The sequence below is a fragment of the Gymnodraco acuticeps genome, unplaced genomic scaffold (assembly GCF_902827175.1).
Source record: "Gymnodraco acuticeps unplaced genomic scaffold, fGymAcu1.1, whole genome shotgun sequence".
Classification (NCBI taxonomy): domain Eukaryota; kingdom Metazoa; phylum Chordata; class Actinopteri; order Perciformes; family Bathydraconidae; genus Gymnodraco; species Gymnodraco acuticeps.
Window position 1 is genome coordinate 17,501 of NW_022991267.1, and position 15,688 is coordinate 33,188.

At 43.4% G+C, this 15,688-nt stretch overlaps 1 protein-coding gene across 1 annotated transcript in view; it reads right to left on the reverse strand.

Moving 5' to 3' along the window:
• scap (SREBF chaperone) overlaps nucleotides 1-15,688 on the reverse strand; it is a 65,876-nt gene that overhangs the window by 16,173 nt on the left and 34,015 nt on the right. Inside the window, 5 exon segments of the mRNA XM_034239832.1 lie at nucleotides 811-1,023; nucleotides 4,575-4,673; nucleotides 5,928-6,022; nucleotides 6,795-6,907; nucleotides 13,558-13,684. Coding sequence (XP_034095723.1) covers nucleotides 811-1,023; nucleotides 4,575-4,673; nucleotides 5,928-6,022; nucleotides 6,795-6,907; nucleotides 13,558-13,684 — 647 coding nt within the window.

Here is a 15,688-nt window from a genome sequence, read left to right on the forward strand (position 1 = left end):
CGTGTGTTGAAGCTCGACCAACAACCAATCACATGAATCTCCCGCCCCGGACACACAAGCATGCGGTTTGATTGGCTAGAGCTTGTACTGGCATATGATTTGATTGGCTGACGCTTCTGTCAAAGTTTCAAAATTAGAACATTGCTCAACTTTTAAAGCGAAGCGACCACAATGCAGTTCGGCAAAGCGTGACGTCACCCCATTCAAAGTGAATGGGCAGAAGCGTTGAAGCTTCAACGCACGCCGCCGTGTGGACGGGCGCTTATGGTTACTTTAGAACCAAGTAAAGCTTTATGGCATATCAAAACACTTTTCATATCCCTGGGAGTCGAGGACATCAGTGGATTAAACTGAAATGATTACCCCTTACTCAGTTCTCCTGTGAGATTAATAGAGACTCATCGAGACACCATTCTCTCTTTTAGCGACAGTACAGACTGGAATTTCTAGATCAAATGGTTACAAAATGTTTCTTTAAGCCAGCAAATCGCACAGCTATTTATCCATGGTAACCTCCCATGTGAAGGTCAGATTGAGGGTGCAGCCACAGCGATGCGTCACTGAACACATATTTTACAGACAATGTTCCTGTCAATCTTTGAATAAACTGAATAATAACAATATGTTTATTTAGTATAGCACCTTTCACAAGAAAGAACAAAAGCTACAAATTAAGACCACAGAAACATGAATACAATAACAACATGAGGCAGAAATGTAAGGTTAGCATAAAAACAAAACACAGACCACGTAGAGCAACACAAGAACAGAACACATCACATTCATACAGTCTGCTCTGAGTCTTCTCACCATGATGATGCGCTGAGCCAGGCGGGTTCGGGCCAGGAAGTAGACGACCCTCAGCCTCTTGGGGAGCCGCAGGTTCCTGAAGGCGGGGGTCTGCAGGGTGATGGTGTGGGGGGAGGGCCGTGGGGGGGGCGGAGCTTCACGGGGACGCAGTGGGCCGGGTTTGGGAGGCGGGAGACCGGCTTCAGCTGGCAGGCGGCGGTTCAAATCAGCCAGCTGGAGCGGGAGGGAGGAAGTTAGCACATCTGGATAACTGTGTTTTTTGGCTCGAAATACCAAACAGATCAATAGGCGCTTTCACACTTTTCCCGTTTAGTTCCGTTAGTGCCTGGAATTTTGCGTTCACATCAAAAAGAGAACTTAGTTCAGAGAACTTTTACCCCCATTTTCAGTTCCTGCTAGAGAGGTGGGACTGTCCTGGGGAGAAAAAAGTACCAATTTCTGATTGGCTGGGCGAATTGCAAGCCACGCCCCGTGAAACTCGGAAAAGTTGTTTTGAAGCCGCCATTGTATTTGCTGGCATTAGCATTAGCATTAGCCCAGCGCACCAACGGAGAGACTAACTTATGGCAACACAAAATAAAACATGGGAGCGGTGGAGATGAGGAGGTGTCGGCGTTCTGGCGATTTAGTCGGAAGGCTTCAGTAGAAGCTGCTGGGAGTCCCACCTTGGTTGCTGATTGGCTAATGGTTACACAAGCCAAAACATCGTTATGACATCATAAAGTGGCCAAAATCTGATCATTTATTTATTAATCTTTTATTTCTTTATAAAATGTAGCACCTGTCACAAAGCCCAAATTCCCTTTAGATAAAGTATTTTTGCATTGAGCATGTTTTAAATCCAACCAAAATTGGAATATTTCACTTTTTTAGGAGGTGGAGTGGAAGGGGTAGAAGAAGTTTACACATCTGGATAATTGTGTTGAAGACTACACACTAAAAAAAGAAATCATATGATGTATTCATAATGAAAATAATTGTTAGCTGCAGCTAGAGATGCAGGATCTTGCACTGTTTTATATTGTTTGTGTCTTATATATTATTTTGGATTGTTGGAGGAGCCAAAGATTTTCATTGCCATATCTAGCTACTGTGCATATGACAATAAAACGTATGAATGTTGAATGATATTGGCACATCATCAGCAGATAAACATAAATAAAAAAATCTAACTAGCATTTATTTTATTTTAAAGGTCCCGTGTCATGCTTTTACGTACCCGTCCGCTTGTGTGTTATGTAGCTTTTTCTGCAGTACAACTCTAACACAGAAAATACCTGTCTATGCTGCCCCAGAACGCCTCGTTGGAGATTTCTCTTTTTCCATTGTTTACTTCTTGGGGATAGTGACGTATTTCGGGTATAGTGACGTTACGTCCGCGGAGCCGTTACGTTTGGACCAATCTGCGGACTTCCTCACACACACACACACTCTCGGCGGGACGTTGCGAGGCTCGCTGCTGCGAGGAGCGGGACAGTGTGACACAGCGGAACTCAGCCTGGGCACACACACAAACTCCCAGGGTGTGTGTGTGTGTTTCGCACTGGGTTTCGCTGTGTCTCGCAGCCACTGGGCTCACAGGGAGGGGGGGCAGGAGCTCCAACAAGCCGTGTAGGACAGAGAGTGAATTCACATACAGAGATGCTGTGTGAGAACCAATGTGAGTTTGGAAAATTGCACAATATAAATCTATTCTAGTAGACCTCAACAATGGAAATATGATCAGTAGAAATGGCCATGACATGGGACCTTTAAAATTGAGCAACTATCACAAAATCCAAATTCCCTCTCGATAAATAAAGTATCGTGATTCTGATAGGACAGGCAGATATATTACGTAATGATAAAAGTTTTTTTTTTGCTATTAAATCCTTGTTTCTTATGTCTGCACGGGCCATGATGACAACAGAGGCCATAATAATGTAGGCTCTACTACAGGAGAGACTTGATGTCCTCTGCGATTAGATGGAACAAATATGTTCCTGTATCTTATCACTGGGAATGAATTGGAACATATCAGTACAAAGTTGAATATTGTGCATCCACAGTAGCAGCCGTATTAATCACAGCTTTACATCTACCACTTTTTCTTCACAGCATTAAGGATTTAGGATTTTCTTTGAGAATGTAAATATAGTATGGGTTTATAGAGCTAATGTACATTGAGTGGGGCACTGAGCTAAACACAGATGAAAGGTTTCAGTGTGTGTGTACATTCTGAAGTACACGTGTGAAAACTGTAATCTGAAAACTGTGTTTCCCGTATCTGGTGGTTGTGATCGGCCTGGAGAACGTCCTGGTTCTCACCAAATCTGTGGTGTCCACCCCTGTCGACCTTGAGGTCAAACTCCGCATCGCTCAGGGTAAGAAGTGTGTGTGTGTGTGTGTGTGTGTGTGTGTGTGTGTGTGTGTGTGTGTGTGTGTGTGTGTGTGTGTGTGTGTGTGTGTGTGTGTGTCCTGAATCTGCTCATGAGGAAGAGCTTGTGTGTGTTGGCTCCAATTCATGCTTTTCATGATATTCGAATGGAATCGCGATTGAAAGCGTCTGTACACTGCAAAAATGTAAAATCTTGCCAAGTTTATTCGTCTAATTTCTAATATGTCGTTAGACTCGTTACACTTGAAACAAGACTTAATAACTTAAGTCTTGTTTTTAGACAAGGCATCTGAAGCATCTTAAGTCAAAGTCTCTTAAAAACATCTTATTTTATAGGAAAATCTCCAGCTAACATCAGAAAACTGAATACGTCTGAGCATTTCTGTCTTTTTTTGTTACAAATTCCCCAATTCTGGTCAAATATAGTTAAAAAATAAGTTTTCCCGACTAAATACAAGATCTCATTTCAGAGTTCCCGTTAGCTGGTAATTACCGGACTATGACCGGTAAAATAGGCTGAAGACCGGCAAATCTAAATCTCTCCGGTCAAAGTGTCCGGTCAAAATAATTTCCGCTTAGCGCAATACCGCATCAGTTGCGCAATTTGCACCATTTATGTGACAGACAAGAATAATCCATTCTAATGTCTAACACTTAATGTGGAGAAAGAGATGTCCTGTGTGGGTTGATTGTGCGTTGATCTGTTGGTAATGCCTCGGGGTTCCGGTGGGCATGTAAACAAATGCATAATGCTGCGCTATACTTTGCGGCCTCACCCGGTTGCATAGCGACGCTTATTGTTTAGGTGTCTTTTAATAAACAGGTAGTCATATCATTAGCTAGAACTAGCTGGATCTGATCGATATGGACATAAACGCGAGTAAAGTCTAATCTGACGGGAGAGAGAGATCAGCTGCTGCTGACGAGTCGACATGCAGCTCTGCATGATCACATGCAGCGGTGAGCGGAACAAAACACACACTTCAGGTTAGAATATCACACATAGCTATTTTAATGACCTCTCAAACTACCTACACTAGTTATAGATATGTTTAGTTTTACTGTCGGGTCACTCATTACTGGATCCGCGAGCGCTCCGTTTATTATTCCCGCGTTATTGTAAGTTACTGTACACATTATATTAAATAACAAATAAGACCTTTGACTTTTAACGGACATGTTGACCGGCAAAAAAATATTCTAACGGGAACTCTGTCTCATTTATCGAAATATCCCATCTTTACTTCAACAAATCTTACCAAGCCTTTTCGTACTTGTTCTATTGGCAGATGTGTTCACAAAAGTGAAAACACCTTGTTTTTATTATATATTTACTTGTTTTTGGAGCAGCATTTTTTCCAGTGTATGTGTAGGGGAGAGTTCTCACCTCCATGCGTCGGATGTCTATAGATAACACCGTGGTGAAGAAGAACATCTGCAGGAAGAAGTCGGACACCAGCCCCACCACAGCAAACAGACAGAACTCCTAGAAATGAGAGAATCAGAAATGCTTTATTCGTCCCACAGCAACGCAGCAAAGGTTCATTACATTACATTTAGCTGACGCTTTTATTCAAAGCGACTTACAATAAGTGCATTCGACCAAGAAGATACAAACTTGAAGAAAACAGAATCATATAAGTACATCAGGTTTCATAGAGCCAAAACATTTCAAGTGCTACTCAACTGGCTTTAGGTAAGCCAGTCCTTTATTAGTATAAAAGTGCTTTGTTAATAGTTCTATCGCTCGAAGTGGAGTCGAAAGAGATGAGTTTTCAGTTTGCGCCGGAAGGTGTGCAAGCTATCTGCCGTCCTGATGTCAATGGGGAGCTCATTCCACCATCTTGGAGCCAGGATAGCAAACCCACGTGTTTTTGCTGATGGGAACTTGGGTCCCCCTCGCAGTGCGGGTGCAGCGAGTCGTTTGGTTGATGTTAGCCTGGACCAGAAGTTGCGTCGGTTTCTGGGTCAGGAGGGGACGTATCCTCAATACGACTTATAATAAGTGCAAAAACCATAAAGATTCAAACCCCGAAGAACAAGGAAAGCACAGATATATTCACTCCAAGCAAGTCATACCCTTGTAAGTGCTGGGGAATTAGTTTCAAGGCCAAAATTAACTTTATTTATTTATTTAAATGGTATTGCCAAGGTGCAATCGGAACAGATGGTTTATCAGATTGCGGTTCAGTGCAGATGAAAAGGCAAAAAGATTAGATTATTATATCAAATAAAAAGCAAAAACATGTAAACAAATAAGCAAAAACGTAATAAATAGCAGTATTTCTAATTATAAGTGAATATATTAAAGTATCAAAGGAGCCGGTAACATTGACAAGTAAATATATTGTTAAGTAATAAGCGCTAATTGCACTTAAGTGTATATTGAACAGATGTTGTATTGACGGGCAGTGTTATAGTGGAGACATCAGACAGCACTAACAGGAGGCAAAGCACGTAGCGTTTCAAAACTTTAAGAAACTGTAAAGGGTAGTCACTTTTTAGACTTCATGCAGCAGCTGATAAGATTGCTGAATTCTTGCTGAATTCTTAAAGTGTGTTTATTACACTCATTGTGGATTGCTTCAGATAAAAGCATCGGCTCAATGAAATGTAACGTAATGGGGTATTGATGTACTTCATTAAACATATTCTGCCTCGGAACATAAAACACATTTAAGTGCTTTTATGCAACACTATGTTTCTTTCTGATGGGACAATACAACGGTGTTTGTGTTACCTGGATAGCCGGCACCAGAGTGAAGTATCCAATGAGGATGATGCACAGTTCAGTGGCCATGTTCTTCATGATAGACCAGCTCTCATTACTTAGGCCTGGACAGAAACAATGATACCATTACACAAATATCACACACACACACACACACACACACACACACACACACACACACACACACACACACACACACACACACACACACACACACACTGCTCGATTAAGGCAAAAATCATAATCACGATTAACTGAAAAACCAAAAAAAATAAATTCAAAAAATAAAATAAAAGTTTTAATTCGATTATGTTGTTTTTCATAATCGTTGCAAGCCAAAATCGTAATTGCGATTAAAATACGATTCATTGAGCAGCCCTCACACACTTATCTTAACTACTTTATTAAGGGACAGTATTTTAGTGCCACTATATTTCTACTCCACTACAACTCAAAGGGAAATGTTGTACTTTTTACTTCACTATATTTATGTTACAGCCAAGGCCGGATTAACCACAGGGCACACGCCCTTGAGCATGTGAGGGCCCTCAGTGACGACCACACACACACACACACACACACACACACACACACACACACACACACACACACACACACACACACACACACACACACACACACACACACACACACACACACACACACACACACACACACACACACACACACACACACACACACACACACACACACACACACACACACACCACACACACACACACACACACACACACACACACACACACACACACACACACACACACACACACACACACACACACACACACACACACACACACACACACACACACACACACACACACACACACACACACACACACACACACTTCTTACCCTGAGCGATGCGGAGTTTGACCTCAAGGTCGACAGGGGTGGACACCACAGATTTGGTGAGAACCAGGACGTTCTCCAGGCCGATCACAACCACCAGATACGGGAAAATCTCTCTGGAGACACAAGACAACACACTTTTAAACTCAAGAACAAAACATTTAAAAAGGACCCTCTTCTGTGTAAGGAGGGGACAGTAGAAACAAAAGGACACAAATTGAAGTGAGTTTCTAATAAACACATAATGGTGATAATGTCCTCACATGAGGGACTTGGGAGAAGTTGTTAAGCTCGTTATCACCGGAGTAAAGAAAATAATACAGCCCGATTAAAATAATAAAGCAAGTCTCATGGTGGAAAGATCTCACTATGTTTTAATGTATTTATTAATGTAATCTTTATTCATGTAGGAAGACCATATGATTTCTAAAGATCCCATGTGTCATGCAATTGAAATGTTTGTTTGTTAACAAGCTAAAACAAGCTAACAAGCTAACAAGCTAAAGTGCTTCCAGTATGTTTAAGGGCTTCTTTCATTATCGGGATGATCGCGATAATTTTGGAAAGGATAAACATGACCTGACTTTTTTTAAAGATGAGCATGAGAGATTGCTTGATCCAAAATAAAACAGTAAATATGACATAATGTAAAAAAATAAGTTGAATTCCTGCCAAAAGTAAGCCAATATTTACACTTAATGACTTATTAATACGGCATGTGACTGCTGGGAATTTCCTCCTCTGTTGACGTGTACAGAGAGATTATTGTTCAAGTAGAGATAAGCTGCAGGAGTAATAGTGTAATAATAGTGTAACGTGTATATATGTGGGTCACAGAGGAGTCATTAGACACACTAACACTTTGCATGATAAAAACACACACACACTCCACTATATCAGTGTGTGGAGAGAACCATGAGTGAGCAGTGTGTGTCTTGCATGCTCTCGTTGTGTTGACCTTGACACAGAGAGTGAGGCACGGCCCACAGCTGCGTGGATCCTGGTCACTGGTTGGTCGCTCTGCCGCTGTCACGCCACAATAACTGCTTTCTAATAATCCTCAAACGATTGGACGAACCATTAAATGTCAATATCACAACATCTCCACCGCCCTGGTGAAGCCCCGCCCACTAACACACAGATTCTTAGATTCTGCTGTAAACATTAACGCAAAGCCATGTGAAGTCAATGCAGAGGAAGTGGAGGGTCAATAACGTGCTTCGTGTGTGTGTGTGTGTGTGTGTGTGTGTGTGTGTGTGTGTGTGTGTGTGTGTGTGTGTGTGTGTGTGTGTGTGTGTGTGTGTGTGTGTGTGTGTGTTTGTGTGTGTGTGTGTGTGCAACTCGATTTTGACAGGAAAGCAACTGGAGACTTCTAGAATAGAAGAGTAACATTCTGTTTTTAGACTTCTCTGTTTCAGTGTGTGTACTCTGTATCAATGCTCTGTAGTTGATCTGACTGAAATTGTGATTTTAAATCTCAAAACCGCTACAGTATCTGTTAGGCAGAAACTTGGGACACGTAATTTGACTGAAACCTTAAAACTGAACTAACTGACTGCTAGGGTTAACTTTGATTTAAACATTTGTAGAATACTAAGAGCTTTATTGAGTAGGTGTAACTGTATTAAGGGTTAAACTCATAACTTTATAACTTGGGGTTTAATGTAATTGTAAAACCATTGGGCCACTTAAAATACAATAACAAGTCAGGAGGGAGCCAGTCTCAATTTCCTTTTGAGGGCCACCAGCTGCAGAGAGTTAACTAATTAAAGGGACGTGGCCCCACATCTGTGAGAACTCAGCAATCAGGTGTCCATTTTAGGTAGCACTTTCCTGGAGCGTCAGCTTCAGTGTCAGACAGGCTAAGACATTGGAGTCCTGCGGGAGTAAGACTGACAAAGACATTGGAGTCCTGCGGGAGTCACGAGGGAGGCAAAGAGGAGGCAAATCCTACTTTGATTGAGCTAAGTATCGCTGGTGTTTTATTTAATTGTTTAGCCTCTCATGCTATAATCATGTGTATTTTCTCCATTCCTGTTTATGTGTCTTCTCGCAATTATCACTGACCCCGTGTATCTCGTAATCGATATAACCGGCCTGCTCTCGTCTATCCCACGTGCTCCACTGAGATCCAACATCTAGTTTCAGGTGGCCTGTGGAACTGCCAGTCAGCTGTTCCTAAGGCTGACTTCATCTCTGGCTACGCTTCCCTGCAGTCTCTGGATTTCCTTGCTCTCACTGAGACCTGGATTACTCCATCCAACACATCCACCCCAGCAGCTCTCTCCACTGCATATTCCTTCTCCCATACACCCAGACCCACTGGCAGAGGAGGTGGCACTGGTCTCCTGCTCTCTCCCAAATGGAGCTTTTCCCTCTTCAAGCTACCTAACTTCACTCCTTCCACCTTTGAATTCCATGCCGTCACAGTAACCCATCCTATACAGTTAACCATTGTTGTTCTCTACCGTCCACCAGGCGCCTTGGGGGACTTCTTGGAGGAATTAGATCATCTCCTCTCACACATCCCTGAAACTGGTCCTGCCGCTGTACTTCTCGGAGACTTCAACCTCCAGACGGGGAAGATAGACGAACTAACATCTCTGTTAACCGCCTTTGCTTTCTCACTGTCTCCGTCCCCACCAACTCATAAAGCTGGCAATGTCCTTGATCTCATATTCTCAAGGAACTGTACTACTTCTAACCTCTCTGTAAACCCGCTCCACACATCCGATCACTTCTTCATTTCATTCTCTCTACCCCTTTCCAAACATAACAAACTAATCTCTTCTCATCCTGCACCTGTCTGCCGTAACCTTCGCTCCCTCTCCCCCTCTACCTTTGCCTCGTCGGTGCTCTCAGCCCTCCCTTCCTCTGATTCGTTCCAACTCCTGCCTCCAAATTTTGCTGCAGAAACTCTCCTCTCTACTCTCTCATCCTCTCTGGACTCTCTCTGTCCTCTCACATCTCTGCAGGCTCGTCAGTCCCCTCCTGCTCCCTGGCTAAATGATGCACTGCGTGCTAATAGAACTGTCCTTCGGGCAGCAGAGCGGAAATGGTGGAAATCCAAACATCGTGACGACCTCCTAACCTATCAAGCTCTCCTCTCCTCTTTCTCTGCTTCGATCTCTCAGGCAAAAAGCACTTTCTTTCAAGATAAGATCCAATCTTCCTATTCCAATCCCAAAAAACTATTTTCCATCTTCTCCTCCCTCCTGGACCCTCCCAAAGCCCCTCCCCCCTCCTGTCAAGCGACTTTGTTAACCACTTTGATAAAAAGGTTGATGATATTCGCTCTTCTTTTTCTGACTCACCTTTACTCACCGCTGGGTCACCAGACCTTCCTTCCACCAACACACTAACCTCCTTTTCCCCTCTCTCTCCAAGTGAGGTTCTTACCCTCATTACCTCTGCCCGCCCTACCACCTGTCCTCTGGACCCTATCCCTTCAAACCTCCTTCAGACTATCGCTCCTGATATTCTACCGTTTCTCACCCATTTCATCAACACTTCTCTAACTTCTGGTCACTTTCCAAACAGTCTCAAGGAGGCAAGAGTAAACCCTCTCCTAAAGAAACCCACTCTCAACCCGTCTGATGTTATAAACTACAGGCCTGTCTCTCTCCTCCCGTTCCTGTCTAAATCACTTGAACGCGCTGTCTTTAAACAACTCTCCTGTTATCTCAATCAGAACAACCTTCTGGATCCGCACCAGTCTGGTTTCAAGGCAGGTCACTCCACAGAAACTGCTCTCATTGCTGTCACGGAGGAACTGCACACTGCCAAAACTGCATCCCTCTCCTCTGTCATCATCCTGTTGGACCTGTCTGCTGCATTCAACACGGCGAATCATCAGATCCTCCTTCGCACTCTCCAAAAACTTGGAGTTTCAGGCTCTGCACTTTCCCTCATCACCTCATACCTGAAAGACCGTACCTACAGGGTGACTTGGAGAGGGTCTGAGTCCGACCCTTGTCCATTAACTACAGGGGTCCCTCAGGGCTCTGTTCTTGGTCCCCTCCTCTTCTCCTTGTACACAAACTCGCTCGGATCAGTCATTAGCCCGCATGGTTTTTCATACCACTGCTACGCTGATGACACCCAATTAATTCTGTCCTTTCCCTGCTCAGAGACCCAGGTCGTCGCACGCATCTCTGCTTGTCTAGCTGACATCTCTCAGTGGATGTCTGCTCACCACCTCAAGCTCAACCTTGACAAGACTGAGCTGCTCTTACCTCCCGGGAAAAGATTGTCCCACTCTTGACCTAACAATCAACATCGGCACCTCAGTTGTTTCCCCGACTCAGACTGCAAGGAATCTGGGTGTGACCCTAGATAACAACCTGTCCTTCACTGCAAACATCGCTGCTACAACCCGCTTGCTGCAGATACACGCTTTACAACATCAGGAGGATACGTCCCCAGCTGACTCAGAAAGCGACTCAGGTTCTGGTCCAGGCTCTCGTCATCTCACGCCTAGACTACTGCAACTCCCTCCTGGCTGGTCTACCTGCATGTGCCATCCGACCTCTGCAGCTCATCCAGAATGCAGCGGCTCGTCTGGTCTTCAACCTTCCTAAATTCTCCCACACCACGCCGCTCCTCCGCTCCCTTCACTGGCTTCCGGTAACTGCTAGAATCCACTTCAAGACACTGGTACTTGCGTACCATGCTGCGAATGGATTTGGCCCTTCCTACATCCAGGACATGGTTAAACCGTACACCCCAGCACGTGCACTACGCTCTGCATCAGCCAAACGGCTCGCTGCAGCCTCGCTGCGAGAGGGACCCAAGTTCCCATCAGCAAAAACACGTGGGTTTGCTATCCTGGCTCCAAAATGGTGGAATGAGCTCCCCATTGACATCAGGACAGCAGATAGCTTACACACCATCCGGCGCAGACTGAAAACTCATCTCTTTCGACTCCACTTCGAGCGATAGAACTATTAACAAAGCACTTATATACTAATAAAGGGCTGCTCTATGAAGCCTGATGTACTTATATGATTCTGTTTTCTTCAAGTTTGTATTTTGTTGGTCGAACGCACTTATTGTAAGTCGCTTTGGATAAAAGCGTCAGCTAAATGCAATGGTGTGTGTGTGTGTGTGTGTCCTAGCATTACTATACTTGTGGGGACCTAAATCTGTTTACAGTCACGTGTGGGGACTCACCTCCCTTATGGGGACAAAATGGAGGTCCCCATAAGTGGAATCATTCAGTGTGTGTGTGTGTGTGTGTGTGTGTGTGTGTGTGTGTATGTGTGTGAATAACATAAGAGATAATGATGAAGCTGTAACTGCCGCAGTAAATATTAACAGGATATATTTGAACGTCGATAGCGGCGCATAACGAGGACAGAAGAACAAATTCCCACTGAGACTCTATTTTAGATTTGTTTCTGTAACGTTCCACATATACAAGTTTGAGATCAATTTGTTGGTCAACTAGTATCCAGAGTAGTTGATTTTTATAAAATGTTCTCTATATAATGTGTTTTTCCTGTATTTATTCCTAAAAAGTATTTTAATTAGTTTTGCAAAGAACTTTGAATTGTCGCGTGCTGAAAAGTGCTATACTGTATAAATAAACTTGCCATGCCTATGAAAAACACAAATTACAGAGGTTGTAAGAAATGCTAGCTAAAAGGCTAACAGTTATAGCATTAGCATGTTGGGGTTTAGCATCCTAGCAGTACAACTGATGCTGATGGAAATGAAATTAGTTTGTAGGTTTGAATGCGTAAATAACATTTAGACTTCATAATTGCACTGGATGAAGAGTTGAGGATTCACAACATTTATAAGGATTTATCTGCTGGGCACCATGGATGTATTTAGCAAATCTTACGCAATCCACAAAAAAAGTTGTGTAAATGATCCTTTCAGAAACACAAATGTGTGTCCAAAACACATATTTAGATTGGTAGATATTTCAGTCAGCACCAAAGTAATGGACCGACAGTTATGTAGTACGCTCTCTTTTCCAAACTGTGGCCCCCTGGCTGGCAGTAGCTTAGTCTGTAGGGACTTGGCTTGGGAACCGGAAGGTCGTTAGTTCAAGTCCCAATTAGACCAATTACAGAGTGTGGATTGTTGGCTGGAGAGGTGCCAGGTCACCCTCTGGGCACTGCTGAGTTATCCGAGGTGAACCAAACTCCAAAATCCTCTGAGAGCCTAACCATGTCAGCCCCCCTTCACTCTGACACCTCTCCATTAATGCATGTTTAAAGGTCCTTTGTGTGTAATGTTTTGTTTACTTTATTATTTGGCCCTTTTGTTTGTTTGTTTGTTCACCATGTAAAGCGGCCTTGGGTCCCTTGAAAGGCGCTATACAAATTACATTACATGTTAGACGCTTTTATCCAAAGCGACTTACATACTCAATACTGTGGGCAATCCCCTGAAGTGTCTCAGGGACACAACGACATGCTGACTGCAGTGGGGTTTGAACCTGTGCTCCCTGATCCGAACACCACGCACTAGTCCACTGCGCCACACGCCTCCATTGAATCTATTATTATTATTAATGTAAATATAACAACACAGTGAAAATTATATTTCCGATCAGAGATTAATAACGCATTTTCTCTTCAGAATCCATAATTATCAGACTCATGTGTTGATGCCTCGGATACTTAGTTGAAACTAGCTGTTTTCTAAGGGCAAAAAATACCCCCAAACTCTCAGCATTCATCTCTGTTCCTGTCCTTTTCTCAAGGTATACTGTTTGACAGACAGATGTTAAAAACAGAAGCAGCATTCCTACCCTCCATTGAGCGTGGGTGTGAGTCCAAACAGCGTGCAGAGTCCCACCGACATGAGCAGAGAGCTGAGCACGGTGACCACAGCAGCCAGAGCCAGACCCCACTTAGACTTCACCATGTCGATCTTACCTGAGGGGGGAGGAGGAGAAAAGATGAGGACAGGACACTGGAGCTGTCTATATAGCTAATTAACTATTGTAACCATTTAACAGAGGTGGGGACTCGAGTCAGACTCGAGTCGCATATTTTTTGACTTGAGACTTGCTTGACTAACATTGATAAAAGACTTGGACTTGGTATTCATGACTTGAGACTTGACTTAAGTTTGAGACGGATGACTTGAAAGGACTTGACTGTTTAAAATGAAATATTTGCGTTTGTTTTTGTAGTGAGATATTACGTTTAGTTTTTTCCAAAAACCTGGCAACCCACTAGACGGCAGGAGTGTCAGTTAACACGGCAGCGGCTAGCTTTACTCCAAAAATAGTGAAGTTTGGATTCAAGGATTATTTTGTCGATGACAGTAATAAGAAGAGAACAGCGGGTCTGCAGCATAATCATCAGTGACACGACCACCACAACATCCAACTTCATTTGTCACTACAAAAAACCCACAGAGAAAGGTGCGTGAATGTGTTGTGTTAGCTAGAAAGCTAACGTTAAGTTTAAGCTACGTTAGACTTGGTTTCAAATCGAAGAGAAGACAAAACGGTAAATGAACACTAGAACCGCCAAGGGATTCATTTTGACTAACCCTGATACTGACGGGCTGTGAGAGAGAGAGGGAGAGAGAGAGAGAGAGAGAGAAGGAGAGAGAGAGAGAGAGAGAGAGGCCTCGTTTATTTCCCATGTTATTATCAGAAGTTACTGTACACTTTTATTTATTTTTTAAAATGTTTTAATGATGTTTTTGTTTGTAGAAGTGGATCATTCCTTGATTTATTGTAAAATGAATCTGAACTTTTTGATCTGTTATGATGATAAACTGAAGCAATTTCTAAATGAACCCAATTAACTGAGTTTTAAATCGTCCTACTTCGTTTATAAGGAAATTATGAAGAGGAACAAATTAAAGGATTTGAAAATGATATCTATGTAGTGTTGGGGAAATATTTTCCAAGGCCCATAACTTTGACACAGTTTATCAATTCAAACTGTCCTGACTGAGCACACGCACCTCGTAACCTTGGCTGCTGTGCTCTCAGTGTTCTGTCTCCCTGTTCCTGCCTGTTGGATCAGCTGATAGAGGTGTTATGGTTCTATGTTCCTGCCTGTTGGATCAGCTGATAGAGGTGTTATGGTTCTATGTTCCTGCTTGTTGGCGTCAGCTGATAGAGGTGTTATGGTTCTATGTTCCTGCCTGTTGGAGTCAGCTGATAGAGGTGTTATGGTTCTATGTTCCTGCCTGTTGGAGTCAGCTGATAGAAGTGTTATGGTTCTATGTTCCTGCCTGTTGGATCAGCTGATAGAGGTGTTATGGTTCTATGTTCCTGCCTGTTGGAGTCAGCTGATAGAGGTGTTATGGTTCTATGTTCCTGCCTGTTGGAGTCAGCTGATAGAGGTGTTATGGTTCTATGTTCCTGCCTGTTGGCGTCAGCTGATAGAGGTGTTATGGTTCTATGTTCCTGCCTGTTGGCGTCAGCTGATAGAGGTGTTATGGTTCTATGTTCCTGCCTGTTGGAGTCAGCTGATAGAAGTGTTATGGTTCTATGTTCCTGCCTGTTGGATCAGCTGATAGAGGTGTTATGGTTCTATGTTCCTGCCTGTTGGATCAGCTGATAGAGGTGTTATGGTTCTATGTTCCTGCCTGTTGGCGTCAGCTGATAGAGGTGTTATGGTTCTATGTTCCTGCCTGTTGGATCAGCTGATAGAGGTGTTATGGTTCCATGTTCCTGCCTGTTGGATCAGCTGATAGAGGTGTTATGGTTCTATGTTCCTGCCTGTTGGCGTCAGCTGATAGAGGTGTTATGGTTCTATGTTCCTGCCTGTTGGATCAGCTGATAGAGGTGTTATGGTTCTATGTTCCTGCCTGTTGGATCAGCTGATAGAGGTGTTATGGTTCTATGTTCCTGCCTGTTGGCGTCAGCTGATAGAGGTGTTATGGTTCTATGTTCCTGCCTGTTGACGTCAGCT